At 40.5% G+C, this 21,519-nt stretch overlaps 1 protein-coding gene across 1 annotated transcript in view; it reads right to left on the bottom strand.

The window, feature by feature from the left end:
- KIF13A (kinesin family member 13A) overlaps positions 1-21,519 on the bottom strand; it is a 187,992-nt gene that overhangs the window by 79,090 nt on the left and 87,383 nt on the right. Inside the window, 5 exon segments of the mRNA XM_025208438.1 lie at positions 3,831-3,943; positions 4,389-4,523; positions 6,764-6,851; positions 8,453-8,633; positions 9,233-9,325. Coding sequence (XP_025064223.1) covers positions 3,831-3,943; positions 4,389-4,523; positions 6,764-6,851; positions 8,453-8,633; positions 9,233-9,325 — 610 coding nt within the window.

Here is a 21,519-nt window from a genome sequence, read left to right as displayed (position 1 = left end):
GGTAGGGTGAAGCTAAAGGATAAAGGAGGGAAGAATATGAAAAGAAAAAAACAACCACTCTACTATACCAACAATACTCAGTTTTATCTAGAAACAACTGCCAAGAAAAACTGAGGGGAGTGGCTGGATTCTTTCTGGATATCCAAAAAGTCAGATTTTCAGTACACCTGGTTGTACTGCTGTGTTTGCCCAGTGCTGTAAATACTGGGCCAGGGTACTTTTACTTCCTTTATTTTTATATTCTCTTTCAAAGCAATGTGGTATGGCAGGCACCTGAAACTGAACAGTTTACAAATCAAAATAAAAAATGTTAATTGGAAGAAGATGCATAGCTAAAATCTTCTGTACTGTGTTGGAACTATCAACCCCTGTTTCTCTCCCAAAGAACTTACTATGCAATTTATACACAGTGTAAGTCACAGTATTAAGTGTGTGTATTATATATTATTTATGGTTTTAAAAGGTAAGTAGCGTGAAAAGCTACTCTAGTACCATAGTTGCTAGGAACAAACCATTATTAGGTGTCATGCAGTTTCCGAATAAGGAGGGAAAATATGGTCTGTCTCCTACCTAAAGCAAAACAATGTTCTGTTCTCGTCAGTTGGAAAACAAATATCAGTTCTCTGGCTTCTCATAAATTACAGAATTAATTAATTCTCCAAGGAATGAAGGCAGAGTGATGGACACCACAGCATCATGCTGGGAAAAATTTTCTTCTGCCTTTTTGAAGACCATGTTGGGTTCCAAACAGAGAGCATTGTATAGATGGATGTAAAGGGATGCAAGAATTCAAGTTCGAGCAAAAGTAAAAGGATTCTTATTTCTTCTCCTTTTAGAAATGTTTTAAGGTAATTTTCACAGCTTGTGAAAGACTTGAGGATTCTGAGTAAGAGCCCTCTCTCCATATTAAAAAAAAATTATAGCAGGGGCACAGCAATCTGCTTCCTAACACTGCCACCTTCCTAAGGACTTAAAACTTGGCCTAAGGTCCAGGTTACAGGCAGAAATGTCCTTCAGTGCCTCTACAGTTATCGGTAGCTATGCCAACACTGCCAGCATGGATAGCAATAGTCGGGGTGTTTTTTCCTGTAGGAACCAGACAAATAACCAACTAGTTTCACACAGACCTCTGACCTATCATGAGACAGTTTTAGTTCCTGGTTACCATCAAACTGTAGCAAAAACCCCAGTTTTTCGTTTTTCTTTTATTTTAAAATGCATTCCCTCCCCTTCCCAACCATTTCTGACTTTTTCTCTGCCTCTCTATTCCCTATAGATAAGTATAAGTGAGCTAAGACAGGATAAGCTTCAGCATTTTATTTTGGTAGCAAGTTGTGTTTGTTTTGGGTTTTTTTCCTTCTTTATATTGTATAATTATTATGTTTATATTGATTTTTACTGTTCCATATTACTGTTTTACTGATACTATATGATTTAGGCCTACATATGTAAGTTAGCTTAAGTCATGTCAAGTTTTCATTTTGTTTGTCAAATCTCCATCTTGTTCCCCATGCCCTGTTGTGTAATCTATGACTCACACCTACCCCTGCCATGTAAGTTGGTTCCTGAATGAATGGGGATGAATGAGGATGCTTGAGAGACAATGGCAGTAGGTCTAAAAATAGATCCCTCTGAATGACCAAACCATCAAAAACAATACCTGGACCAATGACCCAGCCATTGGAACCACCCTCAGCATTCAAGAAACAAAAGATGAGGCAACCCACCATTGTGCCAAGGCTGTACATGCTCAGTAAGAACACCTGGAGCCCTCTGGAACAGGACTGACTTTGCCTGGACAGGCCCTCCCATAGGAGATCAGGGGTAGTCTGACCCATAAAAAGGGGTAGTGAAGACTGACTCCTTGGGACGCCCTCTCCATCTGGACCAGCACCACACCACATATCCACCCAGAGGCCCTGCCGGCAACCCCACTCTGGACAAAGACCCCTTTCCAGCCTGGATAGGTAGCCATCACCCCCTACCCCCTCTTCAACCAAGGACTTCGACTCTGTTTCTCTTCCCAACCTGGACTCCAAACCTTCCACTGAATCTCTTTCTCCTGCTGCCAGAGAGAGCGAGAGCGAGAGAGAATCAATAACTTCATGGGGCTACGTAGTGTGTTGTCTGTTTAATAAACCTATTATTTTGAAACCCCAAGTTGGGTTTTTGTCTGTTTCCTGACTGTTTCCTCCTTGCCACCACTTATCTGCCCCCTGATCTCCCAGCTGTCTGCCTCAGTTTCCAGCCCCAAGCTCCCAGGTTTCTGCCTCTCTCTCTTTCCTGGCTGTCTCCTCTTTGCCACCGGGCTTTTTCCCTTGCACCAGTGACCTCGAGTAACCTTGGGGCCACTTGCCCTTAAGTAACCCCAAGCCTCAGTTCCTCAGCCCAGCTTCTCTCGTCTACCGGTTCTAATCCTGGTGCCAGCAACTTTCACTCCTTACACTTTCTCTCAGGTATCCCAAGTACCCCAAACACACACATACATACCGTACCATCCAAGTTAGGAACTCACCTGTGTGTATGTGTAGGTGGGTGGTTTGTGTGTGAACTGGTAAATATATGTGTGTCATTGTGTGTGTGATATACGAATTAGTGATCCATGTATGTGTATTGGGTGTGCAGGTATTAACAATTGATTTTTGTCTAACTTTTGGTGTGTACAGTGTGTAGGTGCTTGAATTGGTGATAGGTGTGCATGTGCCTAGGCTGGTAATTTTGGATGTGTATGTGCCTGAGTTGGTAGTGTGTGTGTGCACGCCTGGTGGGGGTGTATGCACCTAGAGTGTGTGTGTCCGCCTAATTGATTTTTGTGTGCATGTGTGTGTGTGCAATTGTACACCACGCCCTCCTGTCTAACAGTGAGATATTGAGATCCTGAGTGTTGGCCTGACCCCACAGGGCAACAAAACTAAGCTGGTATGAACCAGCAATAGGTAGGAAAAGGCTTCTTGGACTCCAATAATAACCCAAAGCTATCCAGTCCCACATTACATATAGAGATCCGTAACCTTTTGTGAAAGCATCTGAACTTTTTGGTATGACACTAATGCAAAGTAGACTGGTATTTACCTTAAAACTTCTAAAAATCTCCAGCTTTTAAAACAGATTAGCCATTTTTTTAAATCTGCAAGCATGACTCCTGCTTAACTCTCTCATTTTTCTCCACTTACAAGTATTGAAATGTTTTATAAAAAACTTTAACACTGTCTGCATTGTGTTTCATTTTTTCCCAAGGAAATAAGCATGTTTAATACAGTGGTGATACCATGCTAAATACTTCCTTCTGGGGAAAAACAATGTAATTATGGAAGCAAATTTCCCTGTAACTTGTCACTGCTTGAGTCATGGATGCCTTTAGGCAACTTTAAACTTACATACCTTCATTCTGGCCTGTTTTTCTTAAATTGCAGATTACACTCTTAAATATTTTAGCACACGTTGGAGCAAAGTCAATTCAACGTTCATCTGACTCTGCAATCCTTATGGTTTACATTCTTCTTTTGGCATGTGATGAGATAGGCCTGGCAAAAGGGTGTGTAAATGAATCACAAAAGATTCTTAATTAAAGGGTGCTACTGTAACTTTTTCCAAACAGAATTTAGAAAGCCTTCACCTGTGTCATACATGAATCACGGTCCCTATATTAATATAGAAAAACAGATGGTGTTTGGCATATAGTTATTGGAAAAAGACGCATTTAAACAACTGCTCAACTAAAAGAATCCTTTGAAGCGACTTGTGACAGTGCAACTAGGCAAGAGACCAGGGAAATCCTAGGTTTTCTTGGTAGATTAAAGTTTACTTCTTGTGTTTGTAAATGCCCTTACTTATTTATGTTGCTGCCTTCCTTCAAACGTTCTCCCGCAGCTCCTGTTTTGGAAGCTCTTTCACTCCCAGCCAAATCCACCAAACTGACTTTGCTGACCTTCTCTCCAGAATTCTAGACAGAATAAATGTGAGAGATAAGTAACCAAGAAAAAGGAACATAAAATGCTGAAGAACCTGATACATTTACATAATTAGGTCCTGCTGTTCAGAGAGCTATGGATAAAAATTACATATTGGGATGTAAGAATATGAAAAAGGGAATTTTCTTTTTAATAGTTGCTCAGGGCTCTCCAGGGGTCTAGAAAATTGGCAGTGGGGGAGTGGTGCTACCACTATGCCTAGATGACACAGAGCCGCAGATGGAGCACCCCTGGATTAGACAATTCAACTTATACACATATAGAAGTCCGCACCTTAATAGTAGAAATCAAATGAATTATCTGAGTTTCCTTTAACTTAGCACTGCCCAAGATGTAAATCCTAAGTGCTCAGCAGCCAAAATAAGAGAATGACAGAAATTCATCTCACTTCAGAAACAGATTAATGCAAATACTTACACCAGACTGCAGGTCATAAAGTGTCTGAGTTACTATAATATTGAATACAGCATGAGAACGGCTGCTTTCCTCATTCATGTTGGTTGCAGCAACTGTTCGAGATTTGTTTCCTTCTGACATCAGAGACTCAATATCCTGGAACCAAACGTATTACAGAAGTGATGTTAGGATAAAAGTGAATGAAACCTTTTTCCTGCTAAACAAAATTTTCATCAAGAATCCTGGTTTTCCACGATAAAAAAAAAAAAAATCACAAATGCTCTGAAAAAAAAATTGCAAATTCTCTGATAAAAACCTCAAAATCAGTGATTAAAATAAAAGGCCCCTCACTTCCCTCCCCGCCCCTGCTGGTTCCCCTCACTCGCCTCTCCCCCACCATTGCAGGAGTTGCTCTGCAGCCTGCCTGACAGCCATATATGCACCATGGCGCCCCCTACCTGACCACCCTCCTCCTGCTCCCTTCCAGCCCCTGGCAGGCTGGAACTTTGCCAGCCTGCACAGAACTCGTTGCAAAACTACAACACCTATGGGTTTCTCCAGTAAAATAAGAAACCTGCCTTTGCCTCCGGTAAAGGGTAAGATCTGTGGTTTTCTCCGTTTTTCCATGGGAAACAGAAAACCCAGATCCCTGATTATCATTAAGATGAAGGGGGAAAAAGAACCTCCTAGTCTGAGCTGTAAAACTGAATAATTTGATGGACTGAAAATAATTACATTTCTGAATCTTCCCCAATTCCAACAGTCTACTGATCCGCAACCAAAAACATACTGATACCATCCACGTTACAAGTCAAATTTGTTTAATAAAAGGAATCAGGCCAGCGCATCCATTTCGACAGATAAATGCAAAGCTGCACTAACACTATCTTCATTTAATTGGCTAAAAGGGTTACCTTACTTGGAGACTAGCTTTCTACACATACAAAACCTAAAGGCAACTATGCTGAGTTTGATACACATGCTTACTTATACTTCTGAATCATGTGTATGAAAAAGGTGATGCTGGTGTGAAATTAAATATTAACAATGATTTTAAAGACCTAGGTCACAGGAGAGGATTGAACAAATGTTGTTTTCACATAGCTTAGGTAATTCATAGCTAGAATTAGGTAACAGCAGTCAATGAATTTTAATTTATTTTGTTTTTCATGTTACACACATACTACTGGTGTTTAAGTGAAACTGAAGATAGTTTTCACACCTTGAACTGTGCACATCTGCCTCAGAAGTACAGAAAGCCAATGAAAAAGCTCTGGGGGCACTGGGTGTTGGCTACAGCCAAGACTGGGAATCTTAACTGGGTGTGTCAATGCTCCTGCTGGGACTTAAAGCCAGAGGTTCCTAGCTAAAGGGTCTTGCCCCTCTGCTCAGGATCAGACCAAATGCCATACATGGGGTCAGGAAGGAATTTTACTCCACGGTCAGATTGGTATGGAGTGAAGTGGGTTTTGCCTTCCTCTGTAGTGGGGGGCATGGCCCGCTACCCTGGATCTCTTGATCATATATTAACGACCTTTCATAGAAGAAGGACACTGGCTACCATGGTTCTCCTGATTTACCTGTGGCAAGTCAAGGTGTTGTGTGGTGTTATGGTTGTCAATAGTTTTACAAAGAATTTAGATTATGGATTTGCATAGGATAGTTTGGATAGGGATGAACCTGACACAGGCAGGAGGGTGGATCAGATGACCTATGAAGGTCCCTTCCAGCCTACGATTCTATGAGAAAAGGACTCTGCCCCCACCCCCGATTAATAGTATGTGCATAGAATAATATTGTTCCCAACATGTTTCAAAATACTTAAACAGATTATTTATTCAGGTTTTTTTAAAATAAAAACAGCTCTGTGCAGTTTTTATTAAAGCCTTTTTTAATACTTTATTGCTTTTTCTATAAACTAGAAAGAAAACATTTTCACTTGACTCGGGGTTATGCAGTCAGGAAAAATTCCAATTCCTATGCAATATAAGAAAGTTGTATCCAATGCACAGAAAACAATCATAGGAATTTATATCAGAAACCTTAATATTCTGTATTTTGAGAGCTTGGCCATTTCCTGTAGTCAGAAACATTTTGGACTTAAACACTGTTGGATTTAAACACTGTAAATTCCAAAAACAGAAACACCCTGATACTATGGGCCATTTTTCACTAATGTCACTAAAAAAAAAAAAAGGCTGGGTTGAAAAGTTAAGTGAAATAAGTATTTCTTAGTCTTCAAATGTCCTGGTCAACTTTGTGACTGAATAATGGGATATCAGAGAACCAAAAAAGGGGTCTTTTTAGGAACTAAACATCTGATTAGACACTAATGAAGAATTTCTCTTTGCCCTACTTATAGAGACACTTTTTGTTTATTATTCAACTACACTTACCTCAAAGCTAGTAACAGCCAGCTGAGACAAGCCATCTACATATGGCCCCAAGACTTTGTGCTCTCGAACCTTAAGGGACTGCCGACTCCTTTGGAACAAAACAGCAAGTTATTCAAAAGCTTCTAACAGCAATACAGTTATGAGCTTTTCTGGTTAAAATGAAAGATTGTTTGCAATGCCAATGCAGCAGCTATACATCAGAGAGCCACCTGTTAAATCCTGTGTTAATGATTAAAGTAATAGGCAAAGCATTTTCCACATAAACCATACATATCAGGTTCATGCTCAGAGGGTGAAAAATGTAACAGAGTTCTCATAGCCAAAGAGCTAAGCCATTTATTAGGGAAGATACAGAATATAATGTATGCAGATGACTATCAGTAAAACCCTGCTGAAAATCTCAACCTCTCAACCTCAACACAATTTACTCAAGCACCATAAGTTTAGGCTCTAAAAGCTTGGATCCAAGACTAAAACTTGTGTGTCAGTCCGGCCATGGCTATTATATTACTGAAGGAGCTGACTGCATTTCCTCTGTTCCTTTTTGTATTCCAGTTCTCTACACTGTGAATCTTGCTGAATAGCTTTTCCAACCAGCGAGGGCATGAAAATGGCATGATTTCTGATCAGAGTCACTACTGTACAGGGTTCTGAATGACAGTGGTGAAACTGACTTTCCTTCATTTCAATCCTGCACGGGAAAGCTACAAACATGAAGTAGTACAGATGCTGGCAACTGTCTGCATACCCCAGAAGTCAGCACAGCATTATTTTTTTATTCATACAGGTATTTTTGTAACTATTAGAGTGACATTTTTAACAAAAGGTCACATTTTGCAGAAACAGATGGTTTAGGCTTCCAAGTACCCATACAACAGAATACTTCCCAGTATTTGACTCCCTGTTCATACCTAATTCTGTATATAATGTGTAACAGGCTCTAAAGAACATATCTGTTTTTATTTTTAGATATTTGTTCACACAGTCACTCATCTTATTAAATACAGAAAAGCAGAAAGGGAGAAAGATGCAAGGGTCATCACTGAAGTCTAGCCATAGAAGGCAACTGGCTACATACAAAGGGAATAAGGGCTTATATAGGCTTATACCCATTTTTAGGAAGTCGTTTTCTGAAGGGAAAGGGAGGTCAAGTCACCTAACATGTTTTAGGCTTAATCCTATATAATATTATATACTGTGAGGGTCCAGGTGATAAGATATGGGGCTTGAAATACAGTGTGGTTTCTTCACGATGGTTCAATCCTTCATGGAGTGAAGGAATCATTTTTAATCTCCATAATTTGTATGTGCAGGTTGGATAAATATTTGCCTAGGCTGGTATGGACAATCAGACTGCCTTGAGCAGGGGGGTAGAACAACATGATGTCTAGATTGTCAGCTATTAAATAGCTGCCCTGGTTATACAAAAAGGAGAGTATATTTTCCATTGTGGACAAAGCCACTGGTTAAGAAAAGTGCTATTTTAAGCCATAATCAAATAAAAAGTCAGTATGCAACCAAAACTTTAGGTTTTACAAACCTGGTACTACAAGGACTTACTTTCTAACGTTTTGGCTTTATGCTTTTTTTCTAAACTACATGTATAATTAAACAAACTGAAGAAGTTTCTCTCAGCCTTTCCAACTGATTATTTCTATTTTTCAGTTTTAAAATGGAAAAATGACTTACCCTTTGGGGTCTAACAGATCTCTGACCTTCTCATTATAGATTTCCATATAGGATACTTCAACTTTAAAGGTATGAGACTCGTTTTCTTCTCTAGAGATTCTCTGAAATAAAGCACAGCAGAGCCGTGGGATCAGGCCCAGCTGCTCCGCATTGCCCATCATTGAGAAGGATTTTCCTGAACCTAGAGGGAAGGGGAAAAGTAACGGAATGTTTAGAGCATCCTGAAATGTCTGAAAGAGTCACTAATTTGTTCCTGCGACACACATTCTTCTCTCCTTTTGTTCTTCCAAGAGCACATTAAAGAAAAACATAACTGAGAGGATTCCAAACAGTCAGTCTGTTCCTCTGACTATACGCTGAGAGATGCAGGTACGCCAACAGAGAAATCTTTCATAAGCCCCTCAACACAGCGGCCATTAATTGGGCACCTCTTGACAGTCTTGGCAGACACACAAAAGGCTGAATAAGTTGGAGTATGAACTGCGCTTTCTATCCTGGAGGGTGGTCCCAGCAGGTAGAAACTAAAAACACACTGACAGAGTTGTGGAGGGAATGCTACACCACCACTCCCCTGGCTGAAACCATTGTGTGTTTAAAGAAAGACTATTTCAATCTCTGGAGCCATCAATCAATCACTGAATTCACTTAAAATCAAATAGAAAATAATACTGAAATAAAACAGCCTTGTTTAGAGAGTTTCTAGTTTTAACACTGTTGTTCTATTTTTGCCCCAAAAAGTTTTCTTCCCCCTTCCATCATAACAAGCAGAGAACCTCTCACCTGTCTGTCCATAGGCAAAAATACAAGCATTATATCCCTGAAAGGCCTTTTCAAGAATTCCTTCTCCAAGGCACTTGAACACCACTTCTTGACCTACAAAATAAAATGTTTTTCTTTTTTAATGTTGGAGAATTGTATATAAAGGAAGAGGATTCTTGAAACATTAGTGACATACAAATTATTAATGAGGAAATTTAATTTAGGATACATTTGCTTTTGAGTCTATGATTAAAGAAGAAAAAAATGATCTAAGATACAAAAAATAAAATAACTAAAATGTAAAACCCAGTGGACTAAGACCAGCTATTCCAGCCACATTCAGTTGTCTAAATAAGTGGCTAATTTTAGGCAAATGACTGTAAACATTTTGGCTAACGTGCATTCTGGACCAAAATGTGGAATGCTGTAACAAAACTGCAATATACTGAAACATCAGTAAACTAGAGACAAATAAAGAACACTCTAATACAGGGCTTCCCAAGTCATGGTACAGGTATCCCTGGGGGTATGCAAGACATCTGAGGGGTAGGCAGGAGAAATTGTGTAATGGCAGATTTAATTTTCATTATAATAATAGTTGGCATTTAAGGGGTTAAAATATATAATGTATACTGGTAGGGATTAGCGGGCAGCTGGTAAATCTGGAAGGGGATACCCAATAAGAAAAAGTATGGGAACCTCTGCTCTAGTAGAATTTGTTCTAGTTACTTTCTTGTAAACCGGTTCCCATTTCCACTAAAAACCAACTATTTTTAACTTGATGTCAAGGTGACACTTTGAACACAATGAAAACATTTAGAGTGGTATCTGGAGATGACATTCATATTAGTGGGTTGATTGATTGAATCTAAATCTATCTTTTTCTAACAAGTCTTTCTTTGAAATATCAGATATAGAAATATCAGGCTTTGAGCTCACTTTAAGATCTAGCATGTGCTTTAAGCTCTTTGAGCCAGGACATGCAAGTAGGAACAGTGGTTGTTATCAGAAGGTTCAGAATCCATATACTACCAACAGGGTCAGTGTATCATGTATTTTGAGCTCTGATCTGGGAAAGGTGGCATCTACATCTAGTCCTAAAATAAGCATAACTGAGTTCAGGATGATATTTATGTCTACTTTGGGGGTCTGCTTTTTATTATACCTAATGCCTAGTGTTAGTGGGTTTTTTTAGAATATTGATAGTCATCTATTTCTCTCTCATTTAGGACTTAGGCTGTTGAAAAAACAGGACTTAGGCTGTTGAAAAAACCTGAAGTGCAAGTGACCAATCTTATTTAGCAGATATACTGATTAATTTAACATTTCTCAGATCATATGTATTTTCTGGGTCAACATTTATAAAACATATACACAACTACACAGGATAGATTATGAACAGAGGAGATTCTCTTGCTTTCCAACACGGGATCCAATAACCTCAATATATAAACTCCAAGATATTTATACAGTGCACAATACTTGAAGGCTAGGCAGTCTATTTTGTAAACTATGCATCTTAAATATATCAGGTGATACAATGATCTAAACAAGTGCTATACCCAGAAATAGTGTACACATGGTTCCATTTTTACATGTTAGCATTGTGTATGCCTTGATTTATATCAAATAGCATGCTTTAATTAATTTATAATATATATATATACACTGAGTAAGACGTCATCCAGTTGCAGTTATCCTCAGCAGTTTGGAATGAGCCATGTTTACAGACAATTCATTACTAATTAGAAGCTAGAAATAATCAGCATTTCCCTTGTTTCTGTACAAAAACAAGGGAAAAAGTGAACCAAAAGTTTGTCAGGTGAGGACATTTTTAGAAACACTTGATGCCTTAGAAACAATTCTGCTGAAACATGCACTCTCCTCCCCCCTCTCCATATTTTGAATACTAGCAAAAGACGTTGAAAACAGGGTCTTTTGTGACTTGAGTTTTTATCCTCCTGCAGCTTATTTCTTGATTGAAGTCATAATCTTGCACAATATTACAATCAACTCCACAGTAACTAATGGAGATATCTGTTTTTTCTGAGATGCTGTGGCAAGAGGTACTCTAGAAAAATTAAGCTAGACAACTAAGTGAGAGGTGGGTAAAGAAGTCAGAGACTCTAATGAAGAGGAACAATGCAAAAAATTAGCTTCTTCAGCCAGTTTCTGATGGCACATTTCTAAAATGACCAAAGCATTAATTTCACATGAAGCCTCTTGCTTTTCTGCCAAATACGAATGCAGTCTCATGCTGAATGAGGCTGAAGGCAATTATTTCAAAGAGAAAAAACATACAATTCTGGATAGAACATGTGGAGAAGCTAAAATTGCTTTTCTAAAGGAAAAACTTGTACCACTCACTTTTGATCAGTAACAGACAAAAAAAAGGACTTCCTTCCTGTTCTGAATAGAACATGCAAACAACAGAAGGCATAAAATACAGTATGCATTGATGGATATTAATTTGACCTACAGAATCATTAAGGCTGACAAATGAGGAGAGGAAGAGGGAGAGAGGGGGAAGAGATAGCTTAACTCTTTCAAACCAGCTGGAATCGTTGTAGGTCCTGAGATTACCAAACATTTCATTTTAAATGGAGAGGTGCTTAATCTGGAAGCAATCACTATATACCCACTAAAATGGCACTTTTAGTATCACTTTTAAGAGCAGAAACACACTAACACAGATGGATAGGTCATTAAAGAGAATAATGTTTGATCTTGTCAACTGAACTATCATGGGGTAAGATTAAGCTTGCTTTCAAATTGCATTCACAAGAAAACAGAGAAGAATTTAAATTCCCACTACAAGCAACAGTTTTGCTAATGGAGAAGCATTTTGTTGATAGCTAAATGGAAACTAGGAAATTTTGCATTATCATTCCCACAGACACCTCACTGCTTCTCCCTTGTATAAGTGGATGTCATTAGGGGGTTACAAGTTCAGTCATCACAACATCTACAAGAACAATACGAAATGACGGCTATGTACATTTGTGGTTATAGAAAACAAGTATAGTTGTTTTATATTATACCACTGTACATATGTTTTTAGTAATCCTATGCTGTCCATGGTTCATATCTTTCATTTATATTTTTTTTTCTTCCATAGACTTCAAATAACTTTTACTGATGCAGTAGATTCATTTATCTTTTTTTTACAGTTTAAATTTGCAACAGAGCTGGGAACAGAAGAGAGGTTTCCCCCGCTCTCAAGATAGTGCTCAATGCTGTAAAGTACCACTAGTTTTTTAAATAAAGGAAGTGAAAATTATGGCGCCATCAATTTGGAATCAAGCCAGTTACTTTAAAACTCTCAGTGTATTGCTGTATGCTCTGACTTCTGATTATACCACCTTTGGGAAGTTCAGCAGAAACAGCAAACTGGGAAACAGCTCTTTATAACGTGGATGCTGAAATGGGCATGTTAATGAATATTCTGGCAGTCTGAATCTGCTATTCTCTGGTTGCATGATGAGATGGCTATGCCATCTTGAAATTGTATTTACAACACACTTCCTATATAAAATAAAAAAGAGGCTTTTGAAAACCTAAATCAGAAGCTGAATGCACTTTTAAAACAAATTATTATGTAAGGAGAGGTATTAATCGAAGCTTAATTTCAGACTTTATAAGATCCTTAAATCACAACTGAATTATTTTCAAAGCTTCAGGACATTACTCATAGTATCCTCATTTATTGTCATTGTCCAGCACCAAATTTAATCTTTCAACTAAAAGAAGTTAAATAATGCATGAAGGTGCAAACTAATTTAAACCTGCTGAGACACTGAATGCACTTTGACAAGTAGAACTACAAAGTCTAATGCAGACTCTGGAAAATCCAAGACAGAACAAATGAATGAATCAAGAATCCAGTTCCAGTAGAAAACTGCATGAAGAATCTTTGGATCTGGAATGATATTTTCCCTCTATGGTTATCAGATATGTGACATTCTTTTATATATAATACAAATGGAGATAAAGGAAAATGTTTTGTCTATTAGCATCAATCCTGTATGAAGTCTTCAAGTAAAGCCTTTAAAAGAATTAAATAATAATTATTATTTAATAATTTATTATTTAAAAAAAATTACAAAATCATGTTAACTCTGATGTATGACACTGTTCTTCTCTTAGAACTATTAATCCATACAGATGAATAACTTTTCAAATACACCTGTGAACATTCATCCCATGATATGATAACATATCACTTTGAAAATTATTGTTTTTCGCCTACTCAGTATGCTATTTTGAAATATGTCAAAGCTAAACTTCTTGAATGAAGTGACAACCTCAGATGCGGACACTACAGATGTCGACTTCAATATTTTCAAATAAAGCCTACTGAGTTATCCAAACTTAGGACTGTGTGAGCAAAGTTCTTAACTGACCTTTACTCTAAAAACACCCCCTCATCCACACACTTGAGAAATTCAAACTGGATTTTTACTAAACTTCCTAAGCAGGGTGTGTGCTTCTGGACTAAGACAAAATCTGAGAAAAGGATGCCAGTAAGCCCGCTGCCTGAGTGACAGAGGGGGATGGCTGAGCTTGCACTGCCCATGTGGCAGTGAAGGAAGGGAGCTAGCAATGCCTGCATGGCAAGAATGCCATGGAGCCCAAACAGTGTGTGGCCTGCATGGTGTGTAGCCCAGGGCCTGTGACTGATACAGCATGGGACCCCCAGCCCCTTGGAAGTTGGACAGACCTGCTCCAGAATATCTACAGGTGCATCTTGGGCTCTGCACCAGCTCCAAATGGCTTCTGTGCAGTTTCTAAGGCCCTGATTCTGCCAAGAGATACACACAGGCAGATACCTGCACTCATGTAGAAACCTACAGACTACGCAGAAGGCCTCCATGGGGAGAAGGGGCAGCCCGCACGCACTGTACGACACAATTCCACATGTACATATCTAACATCAGAATGGTGACAAATTGGGGAAAGCTGACACACTCCTTCCCATAAAGCCCTAAAAAATATGGGGCTGACCATAAATATTTGTTGTTTTTCGTAATTTTAAATTCTAACTACTGCCAAACATTTACACTTATACTTGTATATACACATATCCAAGTTCAATTGTGAGAAAAATTAATCTTGGTGATAGTCTCATTCCAGCGATAAACAGTCTCTTGACCAGATTAAAGACAATGAGCCCAACTGCCCAGGCCTCCCATCATGTTCGTGTAGGTTCAGCACAATATATCTTCTGATGTTTGAACACTACGGAGCCCTTCACTCAACTGCCACTCCAGGGCCCTTTTCACTTTATGTGGCTTTACCTGTTCTGGCCCCTGAAGCCACGTCATCTGACCCTTGGGGCTCCTCACTGGTTTGAAAATGTGGTGGCAGAGGAACAGTTGCCTCTCCCCTATTGCCAAATTTCCTGACCTGTGGAGAGCCCCATGAGCCGAAAAGCGTGGCCCTAAGTCAGGGACGGGCAATTATTTCAGGCAGAGGGCCGCTTACTGAGTTTTGGCAAGCTGTCAAGGGCCGCATGGGTAGCCCCACCCCCTGACAGGTTGCCATCTTGTGACCAGAATTCCCTTCCCCAACCCCTGACCTTTGCCATCAGAAGTCCCTCCCCTTGCTCCCAGAAATACTCCTTTCAGCAAGGGGTTTTGCCATTTCAGAACCAGAAAAATACCAAATTATATTCTAAAAAGCAAAAATCTACAACATTCATTAATTTGATATTAAAAAATATTTTTGTCCTGATTTACATGCATTTATGTAGTGTACGCAGCGGTGACTGCACAACAGCTTAAAATGAAGTCTTATTCTTGTATATTGTAGGGGGTGGATATAGGTTTACGGGGGCTGTAGGTGTGTGGGTATGGGGGGGAGGGTGGCTGGGGTTTGTGTATGGCAGTGCGAGGGGAGGCATAGATGCATGTATATGGAGGGGTGTGCATGTGGGACTTGCCCTATGAACACACGCACACACTCTGCCCTGTGCCTGCAGACACGCACATACTCTGCCCTGTGCCTGCCGACACATGTGCGCGCGCACATACATACACACCCCTACCAGCGAGGTCCCATGCTCCGCAGTCTGGGAATGCAGCCGGGAGCCACTGCCACATGGTGCTGGAGCAGGGCAGGGGCAGAAAAGCAGGGAACTGGCTGGGAGGGGCGGAGCTGGGTTGCTCAAGCCTGCTGAGGGCTCCCTCTGGGTCCTACTGCCCCTGGGTCCTGGGTCCTACTGCCCCTGCCAGCTTTGACAGGGAGCCGGGACAAATAAATATTAATTTACTAAATTTTTTAGGGGCTCTGTGGGCCGGATAGAATGGCCTGGTGGACTGGATCCGGCCCACGACCCGTATTTTGCCTGCCTCTGCCCTAAGTGCTACACTGGGTATGCAGAGCAGCAAGCGGCCTGATCCGAGCATGTGGCATCAGGCAAGGGCACCACGGGGTGTCAGGGCTCAGTCCTGCCACATGGGGCCCAATTCTTGTGAGTGGGGCCAGTGTGAAGCCCGATCTGAGAACATGGGTGCCAGCTGAGGTACCACACAGGGCTTGATTTGGCCTTTGGATCGACCCCATGTCACCCATCTGGCTCGCAGGGCACCACTGTACTAGTCATTTGATGGAGTCTTTTATAACAATATGAATTTTTAAGTCAGCCAAAGTTGTTTGTTTACTGCTTAATCTCTGACCCAGTGGGGTGGTTGGTGTTGGGGAATACAGCAAATATTTTGAAGTTTAAACAAATCATGGGTGGGTGTCAGAAGAGAATAGCATTTATTGTTGCAACACCAAATGTTTTCAGCTTTATTATGCAGTCCTACATTAAACTCCTTGGCACAAAACAATCACAACTCCATGGATCAGAACAGTAAGAGCATTAGAATAAACTATTCCACAAATGCAGCAAATAGTATTTTGTGCATTATAAATTAAGCAGATCTCCAGAAACTCCAAGGTTAAGGGGGCCGTGGCCAGGAATGACCTTTGTTTATGTCTATGATAAAAGGTGTGTTTCTGCTTTAAAAGTGTGCTAGGTGACATATTTTGTAAACTAAGTGGTGAGAGCGAGAAATAGTGTTTGGTTTACCCCAACTAGCAAATACTCAATAACATATAAATCAATTTAAGATTGGGGTTTTAAAATCTTAATGCATTTTATAACACAACTTATCTATTTTGGAAGAGAAAAGTAAGATTTGTCTTGACCAGAACCTATAAGCAGAGGTAAAACCAGGATCCTTGCTGATAATGCCTCTCTGCGTAAGATTGGTTATTATTTTTCACTAACCCAACTGAGGTTCCCTTCTACATGTTATATATATTTACACAATTAATTGAGTAATTGAACAATTTGTGCCACATGTGGCATAGCAGGAGGCATAACTGTGAATCATATATCAGATCCTATCATACTTTTACCTGAACTTCTAGAGGGGCCCTGAGAAACACTACTGGGCAATACGTTACAGATGCACCATAACCACTTTCCACACCAGTGCTGAACAAAGTCATAACTGCATCTACTGTTTGATAAAGGCCTATTTCTGTTTGTATTGATTGTACAAATGGCATACAACAGGGGTAAGGGCTTGTCTGCACATGGAAATTACCATAAAATGAGCTTTAATACTCCACTGTCTAATCCACACTAACTCCCCAGGTGGACAGTCTTTGCATGTAGGAAGTGCAATTCACTTTCAAACTGGCATAAACTATTTTATACTTTCTGTACACAGAGGACACAGTCAGCACAGAATTGCCAGCATGCTGTAGAATTCACACCCCAATTAATTTCAAAAGAATGTTCCTGTTTAGACAAGCCCTAGCTTTATAACAGGAAATGGAGACACACAAACATAAAACTGCTTTAAATGAAAGATCATGAATCACTGAAGTACGAGTGCTTTGCCATTAGGGGGGCACGGATAAAAGATTTTCTTGACTGATACCAATAGCCAATGATTAACCAACCATATTGGCTGATGCCGATCTGATAACTGATATTTAGTAATAAAATGCCTTGCACTAAACTACTGACATAGATAAACCATTTTTGTTTGTTCTGCATTTATAACACACACACATACCTCCTGCCTGCTCCAGCCCTCGATGAAGGAGGCAGTTACCTCGTTATTCCCATGCATGTCGCTCCCTCGCCCACAGATCCTACTCGCAGCCCCACTCCCTGTGCAGCCCGTGATGCCGTCCTGGGTGGGTGGAGCAGACCCTCACATGGACAATGGCACCAGGTACGTTTGGAGCCCCAGAGCACACCACTGCCTCAGCACCAGCAAGCCCCACACAACCGAGCTCCCATGGCCGCTGCACAGAAGCCACTTTTGTAAAGGCGGCCAATGCCTGGCAGAGTGGAATGATCCTCACACAGGGCCCAACATTTGTGGCAGCCCTGGTGCTCAGGCCCCTGCAGCATGCACAATATTGCCATAGCAGCAGCAGCAGGAACCAGTAACAGTCCCTTTGTTGCTGAGCACGGCATCCTGGGACTGCTCCCCAGCACCTCCTCCCCCTCCTGCTGCTCACTGGGACCTGTAGTCTACCATGGGATCAGGCCAGCAGCAGGGCATGGGAACCAGACTATGCTTGCAAGGGTATTCTGGGCACAGGGCTGTAATTATCAGCTACAAAAACCAAAAAAGCTGATAGCCGATAATGATATAATTTCTCCTTTTATTGGTGCCAATCTGATAGCCAACCAATAAATTAGTGGAGCTTTATTTTCCATTAACTATTAACTGGAATAGGCTTTTTTTCCTTCCAGAAACACTTTCTTCTCCTCCACCCACCTTTAACGATCCAGCAATAAAGAAGATAAATAATGAAAGTGAAAACAAATCAAGCCTAGTTAACACAGGCTACTTCCACATTTACATATACAAAATAAACACCTTTAAATACGGGACTCTTCTCCAGCAGATTAGCTGTTTCTTAATGAATTCTGTGCCACATAAGTATAGACTTCATAAGACACTTCTATTTCCTAAGAGGCCACACGCAAAAGTTGCAGAACCAGAGAGCAGCTTGGAAGACCTGTCTGCTTTATCAGTGTCAGGCTTCAGAACTCAGACCTGTGCTCAATTTAAAGAATCCATTTCAGAAAGACTACTCATCTTAAATCCATGAGGCACAGCTGTGCCTATATTCTGTGCACAGCTGTGCCAACATATTTCCCACGCTGCTGGGCTTTGTTGGTTGCCGCATGGGGCTGGGAGGGAATCCACTTCCCTACCACACATACCTTTTCTGCTGTGTGTCAGGTGTGGGGTTTTTTTGGGTTTTTTTAAGCCTTCCTCAGAAGCAGGGGATGCTAGATGCAGTCAAGACTGGGAATCTTGACGGGTGTGCCAGTGCTCCTGCTGGGATTTAAAGCTGGAGGCTACAGGGTCTTGCCCTTCCATTCAGAATGAGACCAACTGCCACTGGCCCCAGCCTCTGGACTGCACTTTTCCTACCCACCCCTCAGCACCAGGCTATTTTTAGCACCTCCCTTGGCCCCTTACCCCACCCCCAGAAAGACAGCTCCTACCATCGACCAGCCAGCCAGCCACTTCCCAATCCCCCTGCACCCCAAGCCTACCAAACTCCCTATCTCACAAGCTGCTCTTGGTGCCAGTTTTTCCAGTGTTCGCCGATGCTGGGAAATGAGGAAGTAAGTTGTGATGGGAGGATCGGTTTGCTGCACTAGGAACTGTACAGGAGTTCAATTAGATCAGTCTCGCTGGACCTGGTCTAAGTTAGACTACCTCGGAGGTACTCCTAACTTCAATTAGGTCGGCCATTTTTAGACCAATATAACCGTCCTGAACTTCTGTACAGTTCATACTTAGATCACCTAACTAGGGATCTAAGTGTAAGGTCCACACCTGGGCAAACTAAATTAGATCAGGTGGCCATTTTTAGTGTGATTTAACCTCCTGCTACCCGCCTTGAACATCTGTGTGTATTATATGTCAGAACCCCACTGGCATAATGAGAATAACTGTATTTCTACTAGACAGTGGCACGGCAAAGATGCATTAAAATCTGCTCCATCTCTACAGTAACAGGAGCCATGTAACTACATACAAGTTCCCACTGACTTTAGCAAATCAACTCTAGTTTCCTGAAATCTTTTTATAAGATTTCTAGGAGATTGTTTAATTGTTCTTTAAAAAAAATAAAATAAAAGATTTGACTTAATAAATGTTGGAATCCAAACATTACTCAAGTTCACTAGCACTGCAGTTTGGTTGCTTCAAGACTCAGATTCTTTTATCTTTTACGACTTGTAAAGGTAGCTGTTCCTTAAGTCAATCACTAATACTTATAACACTATATATTAAATAATATAATATATAATAATAATTATTAATAATATCATTAAATAAATAGTATTATTAAGTCAATCAATAATACTTACAATACCATACGTTAAATCATTATTAAATAATTATATAATTATTAATACTAACAGAAGCATACTGGCTTCCATTCCATTCAGGAGAGCACACAAGACATCAGCAGACTCTCCCTATGCCTGAAGAAGCGTGTTTGTGCTTGAAAGCTTGCAAAGAACAATTTTTCCAACTATTTAGTTGGTCTAATAAAAGATATCACATTTATGCAAAGAACCTTGTGTCACTAATATTTGGACACTATTGTTATATGTTTATACAAGCAGCTACTCAGTGGACACATCTACACGAGCCGCCCACTGCACAGTTGTTACTGCGCAGTCATTTAGTCCCTGCAAAACCAAGTACTAAATGACTGTGCAGTAACCAGCGTTTCTGTGCAGTAGCATCCTGGCATGGCTGCCTAGTAACGCTTACTGTGCAGTAGCTCGTTACTACTGTGCAGCAGTGTTGCATCACAGTTTGTGCCTGGCGACACCACTGCACAGTAAGCGTCTCACATAGATGCGGCCAGTATGTACCAGCTGTCCTGCCCAATCCACATAACATGCAAATCTGTTAAAATAGTCAGCCTGACCATTAGCTCAAATTGTTAACACGTGTATTTTACCTCGAGATCCCTGGTTGAAGATTTGATAATGGACAAGATGCACAATTTTGTAGTACCTAGTGCAATAGGAATCTTGGTCTGTGACGACAGCACTACTTGCAGTAGTACAGACTCAGCCACAAACAAATAATAATATAATCTAGACCAGTGTTTGTAAACCTGTGGGTCGCAAGAATATATGAAGGGATCATGAACAAACTTTAAAAAAGGATTAACAAGCTTTAAAAAAATGGTTTATCCTTTGAAGGAGAAAAAAAAAGAAGGAAACCATGGCTTTTCCCTTGCAGGCTGGCAGAGTTCCAGCCTACAAGGGGCTGCTTGGGGCTCCCCATGCCCCCCACCCACCCCAACCCCACATACTGGGGGACTAGGGCCTGGGGGCAGGGTGTAGTGGGTTGTGAATGAGGGGCCCTGGGTCAGGACTAGCCATTGATGTTTATAAGTGGGTCCTGGTACAAAAAAGGTTGAGAACCACTGATCTAGACAAAGTTGAACACAGGCAAAAACTCAATAGTGAAGCTATCAAAAGAAACTACAACATCACTCAAACACTACCAAAAGAAACTTGATTTATTTGAAAAGCAGGGGACCTAGCAAATCTTCATCATCTCTGTGCTCAGCTGTTTGGCACCAGAACAAGGAGCGTTACTGTACTACATGGGAGAGCATCAGTTAACAAGAGTGCTTTAGCCAGCTGACAGCCCTGTAAGTTAAGGTTAAAGCAGATAAAAAGAAAATCTTTTAATCCTCCTCCCCGCCGCACCACCCCCAAATTTATTATGTTCTGGTGCATATGGTTTGCTCAGAAGAATTAAGAGTCACAAGATAATTCCAGCAGCATAAAAAAAAAAAAAATCACATTAACTGGAAAGGGTTGGTAAAAGCATCTCTTTCATCAAGAAAGTCTTGAAAAGTCCCAAACGTCTGAAAATCCATGACAGGAAAGAATCTAATCAGACCCTTCTTAAGATACAAGTATAATTTGAATGAGCTATTGTGCAGAGGAAAAATTACATAGCTTGAGGTTTGGGGGGTTTTTTTGGGGGGGGGAGGAGGGATGGTGAAGAGAGGGTTCAAAAGATGTGTTGCTATTCTACAGTCTGATCGGACAGACTAATGTCAATGTGTGCGTGTATAAAACAAAGCTGCATTTCTCAAGATAATAAGTCAATAGAAATTTTAGAAGGCAGTAGAAGAAACTGGAGTATAACTTAGACCCATTGAGTTCAGTTGGAACTGGATGGGACTGAGCACACAAATAAAGTTTAAATGTACTTGTTCATTTGGTTCCAAACTCT

This window comes from Alligator sinensis, unplaced genomic scaffold, assembly GCF_000455745.1.
Source record: "Alligator sinensis unplaced genomic scaffold, ASM45574v1 scaffold928_1, whole genome shotgun sequence".
Classification (NCBI taxonomy): domain Eukaryota; kingdom Metazoa; phylum Chordata; order Crocodylia; family Alligatoridae; genus Alligator; species Alligator sinensis.
Note: the sequence above shows the minus strand (reverse complement) of the source record. Positions and strands in the feature narration are given on the sequence as shown.